Source organism: Panulirus ornatus, chromosome 2 (genome assembly GCF_036320965.1).
Source record: "Panulirus ornatus isolate Po-2019 chromosome 2, ASM3632096v1, whole genome shotgun sequence".
Lineage (NCBI taxonomy): Eukaryota > Metazoa > Arthropoda > Malacostraca > Decapoda > Palinuridae > Panulirus > Panulirus ornatus.
The window spans coordinates 82,665,113-82,683,814 of record NC_092225.1 but is presented as its reverse complement, the minus strand read 5'-3'; the positions used below and the strand labels follow the sequence as shown (position 1 = coordinate 82,683,814).

Here is an 18,702-nt window from a genome sequence, read left to right as displayed (position 1 = left end):
CAACACAGGGTCCTGAGGTGGGCAGATAGTGTGCCACCCCAGGGCCAGTGCAGTCACAGCAAGAGATACCTGGATAGGTCAAAGCAGACCACAGACAGTCGCTGATGCACAGAGAAGGCATATGGCACATTCAATGTAGGTCGGCAGGGCATTCAGATGGGCACCATGAGCAGTTATGTCATTATGCAGTGGTTTGCAATATCTTGTGTCACTGTGTCAGTCTTTTTACACCACTCCTGATCCTATTCACTACACCATACAGGAGTGATGAAATAAAGATCCTGGTGAAGACATGACACATAAGTTTATTATTTATTTGCTTACTTATTTATTTTGCTTTGTCACTGTCTCCTGTGTTTGCAAGGTAGCGAAAGGAAACAGATGAAAGAAATGGCCCAACCCACCCCAATACACAATGTACACACACACACAAATATACATACCTATACATCTCAATGTACACATATATATACACACACAGACACATACATATATACTCATGCACACAATTCACACTGTCTGCCCCTATTCATTCCCATCGCCACCTCACCACACATGGAATACCATCCCCCTCCCCTCTCATGTGTGCGAGGTAGCACTAGGAAAAGACAACAAAGGCCCCATTCGTTCACACTCAGTCTCCAGCTGTCACGCAATAATGCCCGAAACCACAGCTCCCTTTCCACATCCAGGCCCCACACAACTTTCCATGGTTTACCCCAGACGCTTCACATGCCCTGATTCAATCCACTGACAGCACTTCAACCCCGGTATACCACATCGATCCAATTCACTCTATTCCTTGCCCTCCTTTCACCCTCCTGCATGTTCAGGCTCCGATCACACAAAATCTTTTTCACTCCATCTTTCCACCTCCAATTTGGTCTCCCACTTCTCCTCGTTCCCTCCACCTCTGACACATATATCCTCTTGGTCAATCTTTCCTCACTCATTCTCTCCATGTGCCCAAACCATTTCAAAACACCCTCTTTTGCTCTCTCAACCATGCTCTTTTTACTTCCACACATCTCTCTTACCCTTACATTACTTACTCGATCAAACCACCTCACACCACACATTGTCCTCAAACATCTCATTTCCAGCACATCCATCCTCCTGCGCACAACTCTATCCATAGCCTACGCCTCGCAACCATACAACATTGTTGGAACCACTATTCCTTCAAACATACCCATTTTTGCTTTCCGAGATAATGTTCTCGACTTCCACACATTCTTCAAGGCTCCCAGGATTTTCGCCCCCTCCCCCACCCTATGATTCACTTCCACTTCCATGGTTCCATCCGCTGCCAGATCCACTCCCAGATATCTAAAACACTTTACTTCCTCCAGTTTTTCTCCATTCAAACTTACCTCCCAATTGACTTGACCCTCAACCCTACTGTACCTAATAACCTTGCTCTTATTCACATTTACTCTTAACTTTCTTCTTTCACACTTTACCAAACTCAATCACCAGCTTCTGCAGTTTCTCACATGAATCAGCCACCAGCACTGTATCATCAGCAAACAACAACTGACTCACTTCCCAAGCTCTCTCATCCACAACAGACTGCATACTTGCCCCTCTTTCCAAAACTCTTGCATTCACCTCCCTAACAACCCCATCCATAAACAAATTAAACAACCATGGAGACATCACACACCCCTGCCGCAAACCTACATTCACTGAGAACCAATCACTTTCCTCTCTTCCTACATGTACACATGCCTTACATCCTCGATAAAAACTTTTCACTGCTTCCAACAACTTTCCTCCCACACCATATATTCTTAATACCTTCCACAGAGCATCTCTATCAACTCTATCATATGCCTTCTCCAGATCCATAAATGCTACATACAAATCCATTTGCTTTTCTAAGTATTTCTCACATACATTCTTCAAAGCAAACACCTGATCCACACATCCTCTACCACTTCTGAAACCACACTGCTCTTCCCCAATCTGATGCTCTGTACATGCCCTCACCCTCTCAATCAATACCCTCCCATATAATTTACCAGGAATACTCAACTAACTTATACCTCTGTAATTTGAGCAATCACTCTTATCCCCTTTGCCTTTGTACAATGGCACTATGCACGCATTCCGCCAATCCTCAGGCACCTCACCATGAGTCACACATACATTAAATAACCTTACTAACCAGTCAACAATACAGTCACCCCCTTTTTTAATAAATTCCACTGCAATACCATCCAAACCTGCTGCCTTGCCGGCTTTCATCTTCCGCAAAGCTTTTACTACCTCTTCTCTGTTTACCAAATCATTTTCCCTAACCCTCTCACTTTGCACTTATCAAACAAACAAGATACACATGTGGGATTAAGTGACACATGAAGGAGTGTGTTGACTGCCCAAGAACTTATCATTCCTGCTGACAGAGCATTTGACACTAATTCAGAACAAGAGGGAGACTAGCATGATATATAACATTATTAACATTACATGTAGGGATATGTGAAAAATAAGAATACATAATATAAAATTCCTCCTGCTGGCATGCCTCATGTTGTGTTGAATGCAAGGTGGAAATGATATTGGCTGGGATGGAGTTAAAGTTTCACCTTCCACTAACTATTTCTCTCCCGAGTCATAATATACTTGTGCCTGTTCTGATGCTTGTTGCATGAAGACAGAGAAAACTAAACCAAGAAACTTTTCCATTACCCTGAATCTCTGCTTTCATTTATGCTCTGATTCACTGCAAAGCTGTTTTTCACACAGTCAGGCACACCTTCATAAAAAGAACTCTGATTTAATATCCACTAACAAATCTTTCTGGTCCTTAACCAAAACCATTTCCAGTAACTTATGTAATTCAACCTTTCTTCCTCTCTTCTGGGCTGATCAGCTTATAGCAAACTCTTCACCTAGCTGAGCCATTCATATTTGGTCCTTATATTACTCTAATTCAACTTTGGATGTTTCTGCTTCCAATTTGTAAGTACAGCCTGATCATGTGTAAAGCAACAGTAAGCTGCTGACCAGGGTGCACTAAACAGTCCAGACATATGGAAAGGAAGAACATAGAAGACTGCTTATCAAGAGAATCTATTTGCGTGAAATGGAGGAAGCAAGGAAAGAGAGATCAAGAAGGACGCAGAAGGATGGAGAGGTCTTGGGGTATCAGGGACTGAAAATTCAGGAGGGTGGGTGGCATGCATAGGAACGTATAGACCAGATCAATTTAGTACATGGGTGATAATGTGCTACTAATGGATGAACTAATGAAAGTGAAGTGGTAAGAATAAACAGAGAATTAGTCTGTGGGGCTTTGTTGTACATGGTCAGTTCTTGTATCAGTGAGTTTTATGATAGCAAGAGGATGAACAAGCAAAACTGAGGCTAATGTTCATACGTTCCTAATGCTACCTAACTTAGGTATTAAAAAGAAAAGTAAACTATAATTGGGATGTTTTTGCTTATGAAGGTGGAGACCACCACTTTTTTTTTATTGTCATGTTTGTCCTGCCTGATGCTGGTATGGCTGGCAAAGTTGTATGTGAATTCTGATGAAACAGTAAGTCTGGTTTCTTCTTTAGGGTATACCGATGGGTTTGTTATCTACAGTTGGGCAGCACTGTATACTTAACCTACTGGATGTTTGAAGTGAGTTACAAAAAGAGTTCATTTTCTATGGTTGGGCAGATCTGTAAATCTAATCTAATGGATATTTATACTGTGTTGTAAAAGCATTTGTTTCAAATAACTGGGCAGCTCTGTACATTAAATCTAAAAAAATGTTTATACAAAATTGCAAATTTGTTTAGGAATTTTTCTTCAGTCTGATGTGCATTTGCTGGTGGTGTGGAGTGGTGGTGATAAGGGGGGTTGTATGTTTGTTCATTTTCTACAAGTCCATTGTTGGTGAAGAACACCTTCAGTTGGTTGTTTTGACACCTAGAGGAGAATCCTGCCTTCTACCATCAGAGATGCCAATGTCCTAAATGGGCACAGGAAATGACTCATATACATGTGGTAAAAGTAGAGAGAAGAAAGGATAGAAAAGATTACCTACTATCTTTCAGGTAAAAATTGCCATGATTGTTAAAGTTCATGATACCATGCCCTTGATGAGATACCATGCACTGGATGAGAAAAGAATGACAGTGAACTTAATTGTAACCTTTATGTCTCAAACGAGAAAACTATATCATTATGAAAGGTTGAAAGATGTGAAGAAAAAGAAAGATGAGGTCTTAGTAGAAAATTGGGCAAGAAACTCATTAAGAAAAATGTGAAGAAGTAACTTTACCAAGAGGGTAAAAAGAAGTAAAAAGAAGAATGGAAATGCAGACTGTATATGTAAGTTATTATTACTACTACTATCGGTGTCATCAGTGAGAAGCCGTGCATCACAAAATTCCACACCCTTCCTTCCTTCACCTTAGGCAACCACACCAAAGACGCAGACACATTACTACTGCCTTGCTTGCCTGCACCACTTGACTACTACAGCCCTGCCTGCACGCGTGTATGCATGTCATACGACAGCATCAGCAGCAGCACAGAAAAAGAAGTAGCAGAAACACAGTACAGGGGCAACACGGAGATGTGCCAACAATGGGTGGCGGGTGAGGAGGAAGAAGAAGAAGAACTTTGCTGTGATGATGCAGAGGGCTTGGACACAAAATCAACAACACCAAAAGTAAGTCCAACACCACCACCACAACCTCCTTCACCTCGTCCAGTCCTGCGCCTGAACCCAGGCCCGCTTCCTGCACAGGCCCGACTGGCTCAATCCTCAGAGCCAATCCTTTTCCCGAAGTTACGGATCTAACTTGCCGACTTCCCTTACCTACATTAATCTATCGTCTGGGGATAGGGGAGAAAGAATACTTCCCACGTATTCCCTGCGTGTCGTAGAAGGCGACTAAAAGGGAAGGGAGCGGGGGGCTGGAAATCCTCCCCTCTCGTTTTTTTTTTTTTTTTTTTTTTCCCCCCAAAAGAAGGAACAGAGAAGGGGGCCAGGTGAGGGTATTCCCTCAAAGGCCCAGTCCTCTGTTCTTAACGCTACCTCGCTATCGCGGGAAATGGCGAATAGTATGAAAAAAAAAAAAAAAAAATATGTAAGTTAATAAACCTATGTGCAAGAGAGGGGTGTGTGACACTGTAAGAATAAGTTGTAGAAAGAAAGGAAAGGCATAGGGAAATGAGAAGGTAAAACAACAGATAGGGAACCTAAATCTTCCTGAAATGAGTAATGAAAAAGGGATCAGACAGCAGTAATAAAAACATATATCTATTCATCTGTTTCACTCTATTCCCATTCCCAAGTACATGAGGTGGATTAAGAGATAAATAAAAATACATACAGACATTACATTTAACACTATTTAAGTGAGTGGAACCTTTCCACATATGAAAGTCAAGAATTGTTCAGAGATAAATAAAAAGATATACAGATACTACATTTAACACTATTCAAGTGAGTGGAACCTTTCCATAGATGAAAAAGACACGAACAGTTCCATGTGTTAACCCCAAACTTAGAAAACATTTCACAAATTTTGAAAACTCACATTCCTATCAATTACAAACCTTAGCTGTGTGGAATCTGTGACACACCATCTGGATGAGCTTCATGTCATTCTTCTCAACGCGAGTTGTGTCTCTAATATAGCGGACATTGTACTTCTTCTCTTCCCCGGTGAGCCATTCATAAAACAGGTCTAGGCTTTTAAAGCTTTTGTATTCTCTTGGCACTACAATCTTGTGCACCTCTTCCATATGTTTAAATAAAAGCTTTACCTGCAAGAAAAGCATATAATCTTTAATCAACACCTATCAATGAACCATAATTGTAGCAGAATAAAAGGAAATCAACATTCCATGAATGAATACCTTGCTTAAGCCTTATTAAGCCCCATCTTCATTATCATGGAACTAAACTGACATATTTCTATACGGATCTTGCATTACATAGACCCAATCACTGCAATAGGTTTAAAACATGATGTTATACCCTGAGCAACATAGCACTCTACAAAAATAAAAAACTATTTTCAATTACATCACTCAATGTAAAATTTATATTTATCTATCACACTTTGTCACTGTCTCCCACATCAGCGAGGAAGCGCAAGGCAACAGATGAAAGAATGGCCCAAACCCACCCACATGCATATGTAATAATTTTTTTTTTCTTTGTCGCTGTCTCCCGCGTTTGCGAGGTAGCGCAAGGAAACAGAAGAAAGAAATGGCCCAACCCACCCCCATACACATGTATATACATACATCCACACACGCAAATATACATACCTACACAGCTTTCCATGGTTTACCCCAGACGCTTCACATGCCCTGATTCAATCTACTGACAGCACGTCAACCCCGGTATACCACATCGATCCAATTCACTCTATTCCTTGCCCTCCTTTCACCCTCCTGCATGTTCAGGCTCCGATCACACAAAATCTTTTTCACTCCATCTTTCCACCTCCAATTTGGTCTCCCACTTCTCCTCGTTCCCTCCACCTCCGACACATATATCCTCTTGGTCAATCTTTCCTCACTCATTCTCTCCATGTGCCCAAACCATTTCAAAACACCCTCTTCTGCTCTCTCAACCACGCTCTTTTTATTTCCACACATCTCTCTTACCCTTACGTTACTTACTCGATCAAACCACCTCACACCACACATTGTCCTCAAACATCTCATTTCCAGCACATCCATCCTCCTGCGCACAACTCTATCCATAGCCCACGCCTCGCAACTATACAACATTGTTGGAACCACTATTCCTTCAAACATACCCATTCTTGCTTTCCGAGATAATGTTCTCGACTTCCACACATTCTTCAAGGCTCCCAGGATTTTCGCCCCCTCCCCCACCCTATGATCCATTTCCACTTCCATGGTTCCATCCGCTGCCAGATCCACTCCCAGATATCTAAAACACTTTACTTCCTCCAGTTTTTCTCCATTCAAACTTACCTCCCAATTTACTTGACCCTCAACCCTACTGTACCTAATAACCTTGCTCTTATTCACATTTACTCTTAACTTTCTTCTTTCACACACTTTACCAAACTCAGTCACCAGCTTCCGCAGTTTCTCACATGAATCAGCCACCAGCGCTGTATCATCAGCGAACAACAACTGACTCACTTCCCAAGCTCTCACATCCCCAACAGACTTAATAATACTGTTAAAAAATAAATATAGCAATATTGAGCATTCTGAGCCATCAAAGTCAAGAGGAGGGACAGGGGCTTAAATATATGGCAAATGAGAATTGGGGTGTGTGGGCATTGGCAAACTTTGGGGTGAATAAGATGTTCTGGAAGGAGGTGAATAGTGAGAGAAAAAAAATGAATAAATGGGGACATTACGAAAGGGGGCAAATGGGGAAGTGGTAACAGGCAGAGATAAGGTAAAGAGGAGCCAAATAGATATTTTTTATGTTAACCAAGATAGCACAGGCTATCTATGGCCCCTACTCCCTGGCATTGTGGGGTGCTAAGAATCTGAGTTTCTGCCTGACTACTGCCACTGAGAGGGAGAGCTCAGATAGCAGTAGTATTGGCCCCTCCCACAACCGTCCCTTCTCTGATAGACCTCTCTTTTTCTATTCTCTATACCAACGTTCATGGTCTCTCTAGTAACCTCTCCTTTGTTGAACGCCATCTGTTTAGTACCTAACCTAATATCTTACTTCTCTCTGTGACATAGTTGTACAATGATGTTCTCACTAATCCCTATTTCATATCTAAATATAATCTCCACTCAAGATCTCATTTCAAAGGCGGTGTTTGTGCTTATTCCAAAATCAACACAGCTGTTGCATACCTCAATGGCCCTGAGTATCAGAGCTGTTATGTTATGTGGCTCTGAGTCCATCTCCCAACTACCACACTTTTCCTCTATTTCACCTTCTGCTCTCCTAATTCTACAAATTTTACATCTTTCTTCAACTATCTAAACACCTGCTATGTGACAGTGGCTTCTTCTCAACCTCCCATATTAATGTTGGAGCAATTGAAATCCTCATGTTCTCCATTCTCAATGATTTTGAGGAAATCATCTTCCTGACCGCTGCGACCATTTTGTTAGTATTCTGGATCTGTTTTCACCTTCAGTCCATTCCAGTGTAACTACACAATCTCACCCCCAATTGGTTCATCTGATCACACACTTATAAACATATTTATTCTAACAGAACATCCCCCTCCAGCAGCCCCCTCTAAGCATAAATATTGGTATCTCGATCAAGGTGACTGGAATAACTTATGTAACTTCTTTTCTGACTTTCCTTGGGGAAAATACTCTCTCTTATGTGGTGATCCTTTTGTCTCCATCAAACACAGAACAAAGGTTATTCTTGTGGGAATGGAAGCATTTATCCACTCTGCCTCTTTTTCTTCCAATCCAGGGTTCTAACATTTCAGTTCTAAGGCCATTCAGGCATGGAATCAGGCATATCAGGTTGAGAAAAACTCCTTCCTCTGACTCCCATTCAGCTTTTATCAGTGCCTTTATTCACTGCACGCGATCCTTATTCAAAGGAAGTGTGATAACCTTTCCTTGTCATCCACAGATAGGTCTTTCTGGTCTTTAGCTAAAGGCATCTCTGACAACTTATGTCATTCTATCCTCCCTTCACTCTTCTGTTCTGACAGTACTTTAGCTATATCATTTATAAAAAAACAATTCTCTTTGGGTCTCACTTCTCCTCTAACTCCACCTTGGAAGACTTTAACATTCCTTCACCCCCTGATGCTCCTCTTACTAACCCTATGCCTCTACCTCTAATCTTTTTTTGGACTGTCCAAAAAGCACTTCTTTCTCTGGAGATAAGCATGACTTATGGTCCTGACAGCATCCATTCCCATGCACTGAAAGAGTGTACCTTGAAACCTGCACATGTGCTTGCTTGTCTGTTCTGTTTCTGTTTAAAAACCAAAACTTTTTCTTCTTCTTGGAAGCATGCATTAACAAATTGCATCCCTAAGAAGGGTGAACATTCTGATCCCTCAACCTATCATTCTACTGTTTTGACATCTACCATTTCCAAAGTTTTTGAATCCCTCCTCAACTCCCACATCCTCAAACACCTTGAATCTCAGTTTTCTCTCTGATCACCAGTGTGGTTTCCATAGAGCGAGATCCACTGGTGATATTTTTTCCTATCTTACTAATGTCAGGACATCATCCCTGAAAGGTTTTGAGGTCTTGTGTCGTTGCCCTTGATATATCCAAAGCATTTTGACAAGGTGTAGCATTGGGGGTCTCATCTCTAAGCTCCCTTCTTTTGGTTTCCCTCTCTCACTTTGCTCCCTCATATCCAGCTTCCTCTCTGACCTCTGTGGTTGTTGATGGACCAGCCTCTCCCAAATTCTCAATCAAATGGTGCCCCTCAAGATTCTGTCCTGTCCCCTACACTTTTTCTCCTTTTTTATCAATTATTTCCTCTCTTACACTGAAAACCAAATGCACTCATATGCCGACAACTCAATGCTGCATTCATCCACCCCTTCATTTCTGCTCCTTCTCTCACTTGATCAGCATCTCAACACAGCTTCCTAAATAAACTCAAGACTTGGATAGGATATCTCAGTGGGACAGACAAACCTAGTTAGGTTTAATGCCTTCAAGACCTAGTTTCAACCCATTTATCGAAAACTCCTCACAACTCGTCTCTCCTTTGATGGTTCTGTACTTTCACCTCTTCAGTCAAAGAACATACTTGGTATCAATGGAACATCCACTCTTTCTTGGAAACCCAACATTATGGAAATAGCTAAGTCTACCACTGAGAAACTGGGAATCCTGCTTACATGTCAGAATTTCTTTTCACCTGAACAACTGCTACGTTTATGCAAAGGATTAATTTGTCTTTGTATGGAGTACTGCTCTTACATCTGGGGTGGTTCTAGCTCTGCATCCTTACTTGACAGAGTTGAGTCAAAAGTGGTCCAACTTATAAGCTCTCTCAGGCGAATTTCAAACTTTCAACCTCTCACCCTACACTGTAATGTTGGTCCACTTTACTTCTTTTATAGGTATTACTCGATCACCATTTCATGTGTCAGTGCAGTAGTGCCAGGAAACAGATGAAGAATGGCCCATCCACCCATATACACATTCTTTGTGTCTGTTCCTGGCAATACCTTGCTAATGCAAAGAGAGAGAGGGATAAAAGCAGAGTACAGTCAGAAGACAAAAACCAGAGTTTCCACACATGGCAAGAGGAAGGAGTAGGCCCGCTAACACTGCAGAGAGGGCAGACTGGAAGTAATGTATTCAAATGTTGATGGATCAACAGGAAACAGATGAAGAATGGCCCATCCACCCATATACACATTCTTTGTGTCTGTTCCTGGCAATACCTTGCTAATGCAAAGAGAGAGAGGGATAAAAGCAGAGTACAGTCAGAAGACAAAAACCAGAGTTTCCACACATGGCAAGAGGAAGGAGTAGGCCCGCTAACACTGCAGAGAGGGCAGACTGGAAGTAATGTATTCAAATGATGATGGATCGATGGTTTGTAGTAAACAGCTGGAATTCAAGGGTCATGTAAGGAACATCTCACCTGATATCGCTGGAGTAGTGAAAACTAAGGTCACCAAAGAGATAAATTCTCACCTGTTCTGCCCATGATTGCAAAAAAGAAAAGAGAAGGCAAAGGAGGGGTAGGATTAGCTCTATTAATAAAAGAGCTTAAAGTTTCAAGTAATAATGAAAGATAGCCCATTCAGACATTACACAATGGGAAGAGACGATGTAGAGAAGTGCATAGTGAAGCTAATGAATAATTATCCTAGGAACAGCAATTATCTGGAACAAATATACAATGATAACAATAAAGGAACAATCAGAATGGTACATTAGAAGTAAAATACTCATTCTTGAATATGTAAAAGCAATGATAATGGGGATTTCAATAATAAAAAGACAGAGAGGGGACTTTGGGTTCTCATGCTGATAAGGAGACATTAGAGTTTTTACAGTGTATGCAGGATTACTGACTAATTGGCGCTATACCAATGTGTCAGGGAGCACACTATGATGAAAGGGACAGATACACCATCACTGCTAGATCTCTTCTTGCAAACTAGCACAGATATTGAGAATATCATATATGATACACCAAATGGACGAAGTGATAATGTAATGCTCAAGTTTGATTATGTGTTAAACAAGGACATCACAAGAGCAATTATGAGACATGACACATGGATACAACACAAACCTAAATAATTACCATGGTAACACAGACTGGGATAAGGAGTTCAGCAACTAAGAACCAAGGCTTTTTGGTGTGAGGCTCTGTGAAATTTACAATGAAGTAAACACATGGGTACCTAAAGCCTCAAATAGAGAGAGAACAGTAAGACACAAGAAGGAATGGCTCAACATTATATGTCAAAAATAACAGGAGCTTCAAGATATTAAGTGGTGAAGATATAGACAGCAATCAAACCAGCCAGCATTTGCAAGACATAAGAACGCATGGAATCAGTATACCGGAATAAGAATGGTGGATAAAAGACACTTTGAAAAGAATATTGTGGACAATGGAGGTTAAAATCCAAAACTTTTCTACAAATTCAACAAGAGTCAGTTGTCAATTGAGGAGCAGCTAATCAGACTAAGTGATTTTGAGGGAAAAATTGTATTGGAAGTCAATTACAAGTTCAAAACCCCAACACCATGAGATGGAATGGTGAGGAGGTTCTGAAAATCACTGAGATATCTAGAAAAGATATTAACAGAATAATAAAAGAACTTGACCCATACAGGGATCATAGTCCTGATAAAAATTCACCATATGTGCCAAAGATGTGTGTGTATATACTGGGTGAGCCATCTGAATTACTGTTCAAGATGTCAGTGGAGAGAGGCAAAGTGCCAAGGTAATGAAAATGGGTAAACTTCATACCTATATGTAAGACAGCAGACCAGGAACAGACATTGAACTACTGACTGGTCTCACTAACTAGGATGAGGTGTAAGGTTCTGAAAACAATAGTGGAAAGCAAGTGGACAACTTTCTACAGAGGAGAAACTTGGTAAGTGGGAGACAGAATAATTTTGGGAGAGGAAGCCATGTGTAACTAACCTTTTAGTTGTATGAAAGAATGATCTCAGTCCTGGACAAAAGGGAAGGCTAGGTGGACTGCTTGTATCTGAAGCACCAAAAGGCATGAGACACAATACCGAATAGGAGGCTGGAACAATGGAGTGAAACTCCTTCAATGGACAGAAGAATACCTCAGTGGGAGGGAACAAAGGATGATTGTTAGAGAATCCTTCTCTAAATATGATGAGGAGACCACTGGAGTGCCACAGGGCTTGGTTCTGGGACCATTTCTTTTCTTGATCTATGTTAATGACTTGCCTGATGGTATGGAACTCTACCTGAATATGTTTGCAAAACTGGCCATTCTTCTTGATCTATGTGAATGATTTGCCTAAAGGTACAGAATCCTATCCGAACGTGTTTGCAGACAACGTATGCAAAATACTTGAGAGAAGTGAACAGCGAAAAGGATTGCATCACCTTACAAGGGGACCAAAATAGACTCCAAAGTTGGTCTGAAGCATGGCAGATGAAATTCAAACCAAATAAGTTTCAAGTAATGACAATGGGACAAAACTATAGACAGCCTCAATATCATTATCATCTTGTAGGAATTAAGCTTCAGAATCCAGTGCATGAGAAAAATTTGAAAGTTAACAATGTCCCAAACCTGCAGCCAGTATCCCTCATTAAGAGATTAGTTAACAGGTCAAACTGTCTGCTGTTAAATAACAGAGTAGCTTTCAGGTATATGGATAAGGAAATATTTAGCAAGCTATCTATATTCTAGATAAGGCCAAAACCAGCATAAGCTTCTCAGGTTTGGTCACTACACCTAAAGAGGCACAGAGCACCAAAAGGGAAGTCCAGAGGATGACATCAAACAAGATTACAGAATGAAGAATGCTAGGTTACAGGGAAAGGCTGAAGACTTAAAATTTACCTACCTTGGAAGAGAGAAGAGTGAGGAAAGACCTGATCATAACATCTATATCATTAAAAGAGATCAATAATGGGGACACTGAATAGTTCTTTGAGGTATGAAGGGAGAGAACAAGAGACCATAGCATGAAGCTACACAAGAAACATGTAAAAAAAAAAAGAAAGATGTATAAGAGTGCATATGAACAGAAAAGAATGACTGAGGATATGGTTTATACATACAGCATACATAGATTTAAGAGGTTATACGAATAAGAGGATACTCAAGAAATCGAGCCCCAAGAGTTCAAAATTCCCTCCCCGTACAACACAAGTACTCAATTAATCTATGCCACTGCTGATATAGCATGGCTACCAACCATGAAGTTATGCCCTAGATCATCAGACTACGTAAGTATTTAAGTCCCTAAATACATATTTGTGTTTTGTTCTTTATGTTGTGTCAAATTACTGAGAAAAATAATTTTTTTTTTTTTTTTTTTTTTTATACTTTGTCGCTGTCTCCCGCGTTTGCGAGGTAGCGCAAGGAAACAGACGAAAGAAATGGCCCAACCCCCATACACACGTACATACACACGTCCACACACGCAAATATACATACCTACACAGCTTTCCATGGTTTACCCCAGACGCTTCACATGCCTTGATTCAATCCACTGACAGCACGTCAACCCCTGTATACCACATCGCTCCAATTCACTCTATTCCTTGCCCTCCTTTCACCCTCCTGCATGTTCAGGCCCCGATCACACAAAATCTTTTTCACTCCATCTTTCCACCTCCAATTTGGTCTCCCTCTTCTCCTCGTTCCCTCCACCTCCGACACATATATCCTCTTGGTCAATCTTTCCTCACTCATTCTCTCCATGTGCCCAAACCATTTCAAAACACCCTCTTCTGCTCTCTCAACCACGCTCTTTTTATTTCCACACATCTCTCTTACCCTTACGTTACTTACTCGATCAAACCACCTCACACCACACATTGTCCTCAAACATCTCATTTCCAGCACATCCATCCTCCTGCGCACAACTCTATCCATAGCCCACGCCTCGCAACCATACAACATTGTTGGAACCACTATTCCTTCAAACATACCCATTTTTGCTTTCCGAGATAATGTTCTCGACTTCCACACATTTTTCAAGGCTCCCAAAATTTTCGCCCCCTCCCCCACCCTATGATCCACTTCCGCTTCCATGGTTCCATCCGCTGACAGATCCACTCCCAGATATCTAAAACACTTCACTTCCTCCAGTTTTTCTCCATTCAAACTCACCTCCCAATTGACTTGACCCTCAACCCTACTGTACCTAATAACCTTGCTCTTATTCACATTTACTCTTAACTTTCTTCTTCCACACACTTTACCAAACTCAGTCACCAGCTTCTGCAGTTTCTCACATGAATCAGCCACCAGCGCTGTATCATCAGCGAACAACAACTGACTCACTTCCCAAGCTCTCTCATCCCCAACAGACTTCATACTTGCCCCTCTTTCCAGGACTCTTGCATTTACCTCCCTAACAACCCCATCCATAAACAAATTAAACAACCATGGAGACATCACACACCCCTGCCGCAAACCTACATTCACTGAGAACCAATCACTTTCCTCTCTTCCTACACGTACACATGCCTTACATCCTCGATAATACTATACAGAAGAAACATAATCTTCATAACTTATTTGGGAATAAAATATTTCACTGACTTTGCTGTTGCATACCAATAGACTTTTAGCCATGAAATAGCAATATCCAACCACTGTGATGCAGTCTTTGCTAGCCTTAAGACATGAAGTCTTTGCCTCAGCTATCATCAGATATGTTTATTTGCATCTTCTAGTAAAAGCCAGTCTTGTCAGAGTTCTATACATGATCTGGAATGTAGCCTTTCTTGTCTATAATTTTCTGGTGTTCCAATTTTGTACACTCTGCACCCTCTCCATAAGCTGTTGAAGCTTTACCTGACAGAATTAAGTTCTCAGACCAACTCATTTCTCAACTGGTAAAATTATGAAGCCAGCTCTGGTTAGAGCGAAATCTACTTTCCCTGACTGATTCTCCTTTCTTCATCAACTCTTAAATCTCAATACCTTTATTTCCATTCAATTGCCCAGTTGTTGGAAACTGTCAAATCTGCATTTCTTGCACTCAGATTTTCAGGGCATCCTCCATCTTCATAAATGTCAGCATCCTGATATCCATTGCCCTTTCCAAAGTTTTAGATGGCTGACAAAAGGCCTTTGTGACAGATGCAATCTTCTTTATGGCGTGGATTCTGCTCTTTAATATCATAATGGTGAGCAACTGATGAAGCACTAGTCCAACACTTAAGATCATTCAATATCTTGAACTTTTCCTACAAGGCAAAGGTCTTCCTTACCCTCCTGGTAGGTTCACTTGTTGTAGGAGTACTTGCCAAATGCTTAGGCATAGTGGTGACTGGATCAAATGTGCAGAAGTGTAGAAATATATGAGTGGCAAATGATTCATACTGAAGCTTAAATGTTAACACAGAACTGACATTGTGGCCAAAGTAGCATTTGCAGCACTGGCCCTATGTTGTATCACACTGGCTCATGTTATTATAAAAGAATCGGGGGAAATTTACATGCATGTGCTATATCAAGATCATTATATCAAATTGAACTATATCCTAATAATATTCTATAAGGAATTAACTTGGGGATGACAATCATAATCCTTGGACTGCTAGACGAAGAAGTAAATTGGAGAGAGGAACTCAGGAAAGTTTCTGGGGTAGAGCATACTAGAAAACTGTATTTGACTGGGAAAGCCTGGAGAAATTTTTGAAGGGGGATCCCCCACCCCTATCACAACACAGGGGAGAGTTCGCTGGGGTAATAAGTCATAAGAGACACAGACAGAGAGAGATGAAGATCTTGGTGAGGTAATCATTTGCCATGCATTCTACATATCCTTTCCATTCAGAAAGACTCACCCATGAAGGCATGCAAGCTCTTTATCCATCTTATGTGAATGGAAAAGCAATTATAAGATGACTGATATACAAAAAAGAATCCTTCATCAAAAGCAACCTCATATCCACTGGTACTAAAAAACAACAGAGAACATTAAATTTTTAACCAGCCATGACGTCAACATTACATTGACTGATGTCTATCAGCAAGATCTTAATATACTTAACAGAAAGTTCAGGTAACAGAATAACAGATATGAAAAATTTATAAAGATTGTGATATTGGTGGAAAACAGACCTGATAAAAGGAGAGATGACTGCAACCAGGTTCTTGGCACTTAAAATTACCTCCTCTTGATACAGTAGGTTTGTTAATCTGGCTCACCTCTGAACAAACCTCACGAACATGTCGAAGAAAGTCAAAGTGTTTGGAAAATACTTGCTGACATTCCTGCAAAGAGAAACATGTGAATATCTGTATGTACAAAACTATCATCAGAATCAATCTCAATACAGAAAAACACAATTTGTATAGAATATCAAAAATTATTACTACCAGTCAATCTCTATATCTCTAACACCCATTCCCTCAGAAGCTCTCTCAATTATCACTGATAACTGAATTTTGATACGAAAACCCTTGGTAGCATGTATCTTATAGGTTGGTGGCTCCAGTCACAGATAAAAGTCCACATCAAGGCTTGGCCTTAAGTGAAATACAGGGAGGATTATGAAAAAGGAGAGATTTTTTTTTTCTTTTTTTTTTGCTTTGTCGCTGTCTCTCGCGTTTGCGAGGTAGCGCAAGGAAACAGACGAAAGAAATGGCCCAACCCACCCCCATACACATGTATATACATACGTCCACACACGCAAATATACATACCTACACAACTTTCCATGGTTTACCCCAGACGCTTCACATGCCTTGATTCAATCCACTGACAGCACGTCAACCCCGGTATACCACATCGCTCCAATTCACTCTATTCCTTGCCCTCCTTTCACCCTCCTGCATGTTCAGGCCCCGATCACACAAAATCTTTTTCACTCCATCCTTCCACCTCCAATTTGGTCTCCCTCTTCTCCTCGTTCCCTCCATCTCCGACACATTTATTCTCTTGGTCAATCTTTCCTCACTCATTCTCTCCATGTGCCCGAACCATTTCAAAACACCCTCTTCTGCTCTCTCAACCCCGCTCTTTTTATTTCCACACATCTCTCTTACCCTTACGTTACTTACTCGATCAAATCACCTCACACCACACACCGTCCTCAAACATCTTATTTCCAGCACATCCATCCTCCTGCGCACAACTCTATCCATAGCCCATGCCTCGCAACCATACAACATTGTTGGAACCACTATTCCTTCAAACATACCCATTTTAGCTTTCCGAGATAATGTTCTCGACTTCCACACATTCTTCAAGGCTCCCAGAATTTTCGCCCCCTCCCCCACCCTATGATCCACTTCCGCTTCCATGGTTCCATCCGCTGCCAGATCCACTCCCAGATATCTAAAACACTTCACTTCCTCCAGTTTTTCTCCATTCAAACTCACCTCCCAATTGACTTGACCCTCAACCCTACTGTACCTAATAACCTTGCTCTTATTCACATTTACTCTTAACTTTCTTCTCTCACACACTTTACCAAACTCAGTCACCAGCTTCTGCAGTTTCTCACATGAATCAGCCACCAGCGCTGTATCATCAGCGAACAACAACTGACTCACTTCCCAAGCTCTCTCATCCCCAACAGACTTCATACTTGTCCCAGACATATACATATATATACACATGTACATAATTCATACTGTCTGCCTTTATTCATTCCCATCGCCACCCCACCACACATGAAATAACAACCCCCTCCCCCCTCATATACGCAAGGTAGCGCTAGGAAAAGACAACAAAGGCCACATTCACTCACACTCAGTCTCTAGCTGTCATGTAATAACAGCTCCCTTTCCACATCCTGGCCCCACAGAACTTTCCATGGTTTACCCCAGACACTTCACATGCCCTGATTTAATCCACTGACAGCACGTCGACCCCGGTATACCACATCGTTCCAATTCACTCTACTCCTTGCACGCCTTTCACCCTCCTGCATGTTCAGGCCCCGATCACTCAAAATCTTTTTCACTCCATCTTTCCACCTCCAATTTGGTCTCCCACTTCTCCTCGTTCCCTCCACCTCTAACACATCTATCCTCTTGGTCAATCTTTCCTCACTCATTCTCTCCATGTGACCAAACCATTTCAAAACACCCTCTTCTGCTCTCTCAACCACACTCTTTTTATTACCACACATCTCTCTCACCCTATTATTACTTACTTGATCAAACCACCTCACACCACATACTGTCCTCAAACATTTCATTTCCAGCACATCCACCCTCCTCTGCACAACTCTATCTATAGCCCACACCTCGCAGCCATATAACATTGTTGGAACCACTATTCCTTCAAACATACCCATTTTTGCTTTCTGAGATAATGTTCTTGACTTCCACACATTCTTCAACGCTCCCAGAACTTTCGCCCCCTCCCCCACCCTATGATTCACTTCCACTTCCATGGTTCCATCCGCCGCTAAATCCACTCCCAAATATCTAAAACACCTTTCCTAGTATCTTACTTCTCTCTCAGACCCAAATGTCTAATGATGTTCTCACTAGCCCCTTTTTATATCCAAATATAATCTCCACTCACGATTCCAGTTCCAAAGCAGTGTCTGTGCTTATTCAAACATCA

General features: G+C 41.3%; 1 protein-coding gene across 2 annotated transcripts in view; it reads right to left on the bottom strand.

The window, feature by feature from the left end:
* LOC139757783 (uncharacterized) overlaps positions 1–18,702 on the bottom strand; it is a 151,647-nt gene that overhangs the window by 15,937 nt on the left and 117,008 nt on the right. For both annotated transcript variants that reach the window (XM_071678589.1, XM_071678599.1), the window contains exons 12-13: positions 16,242–16,394; positions 5,569–5,778 (exon numbers count right to left, since the gene is read on the bottom strand). In XM_071678589.1, coding sequence (XP_071534690.1) covers positions 5,569–5,778; positions 16,242–16,394 — 363 coding nt within the window. The remainder of the gene's footprint in view (positions 1–5,568; positions 5,779–16,241; positions 16,395–18,702) is intronic.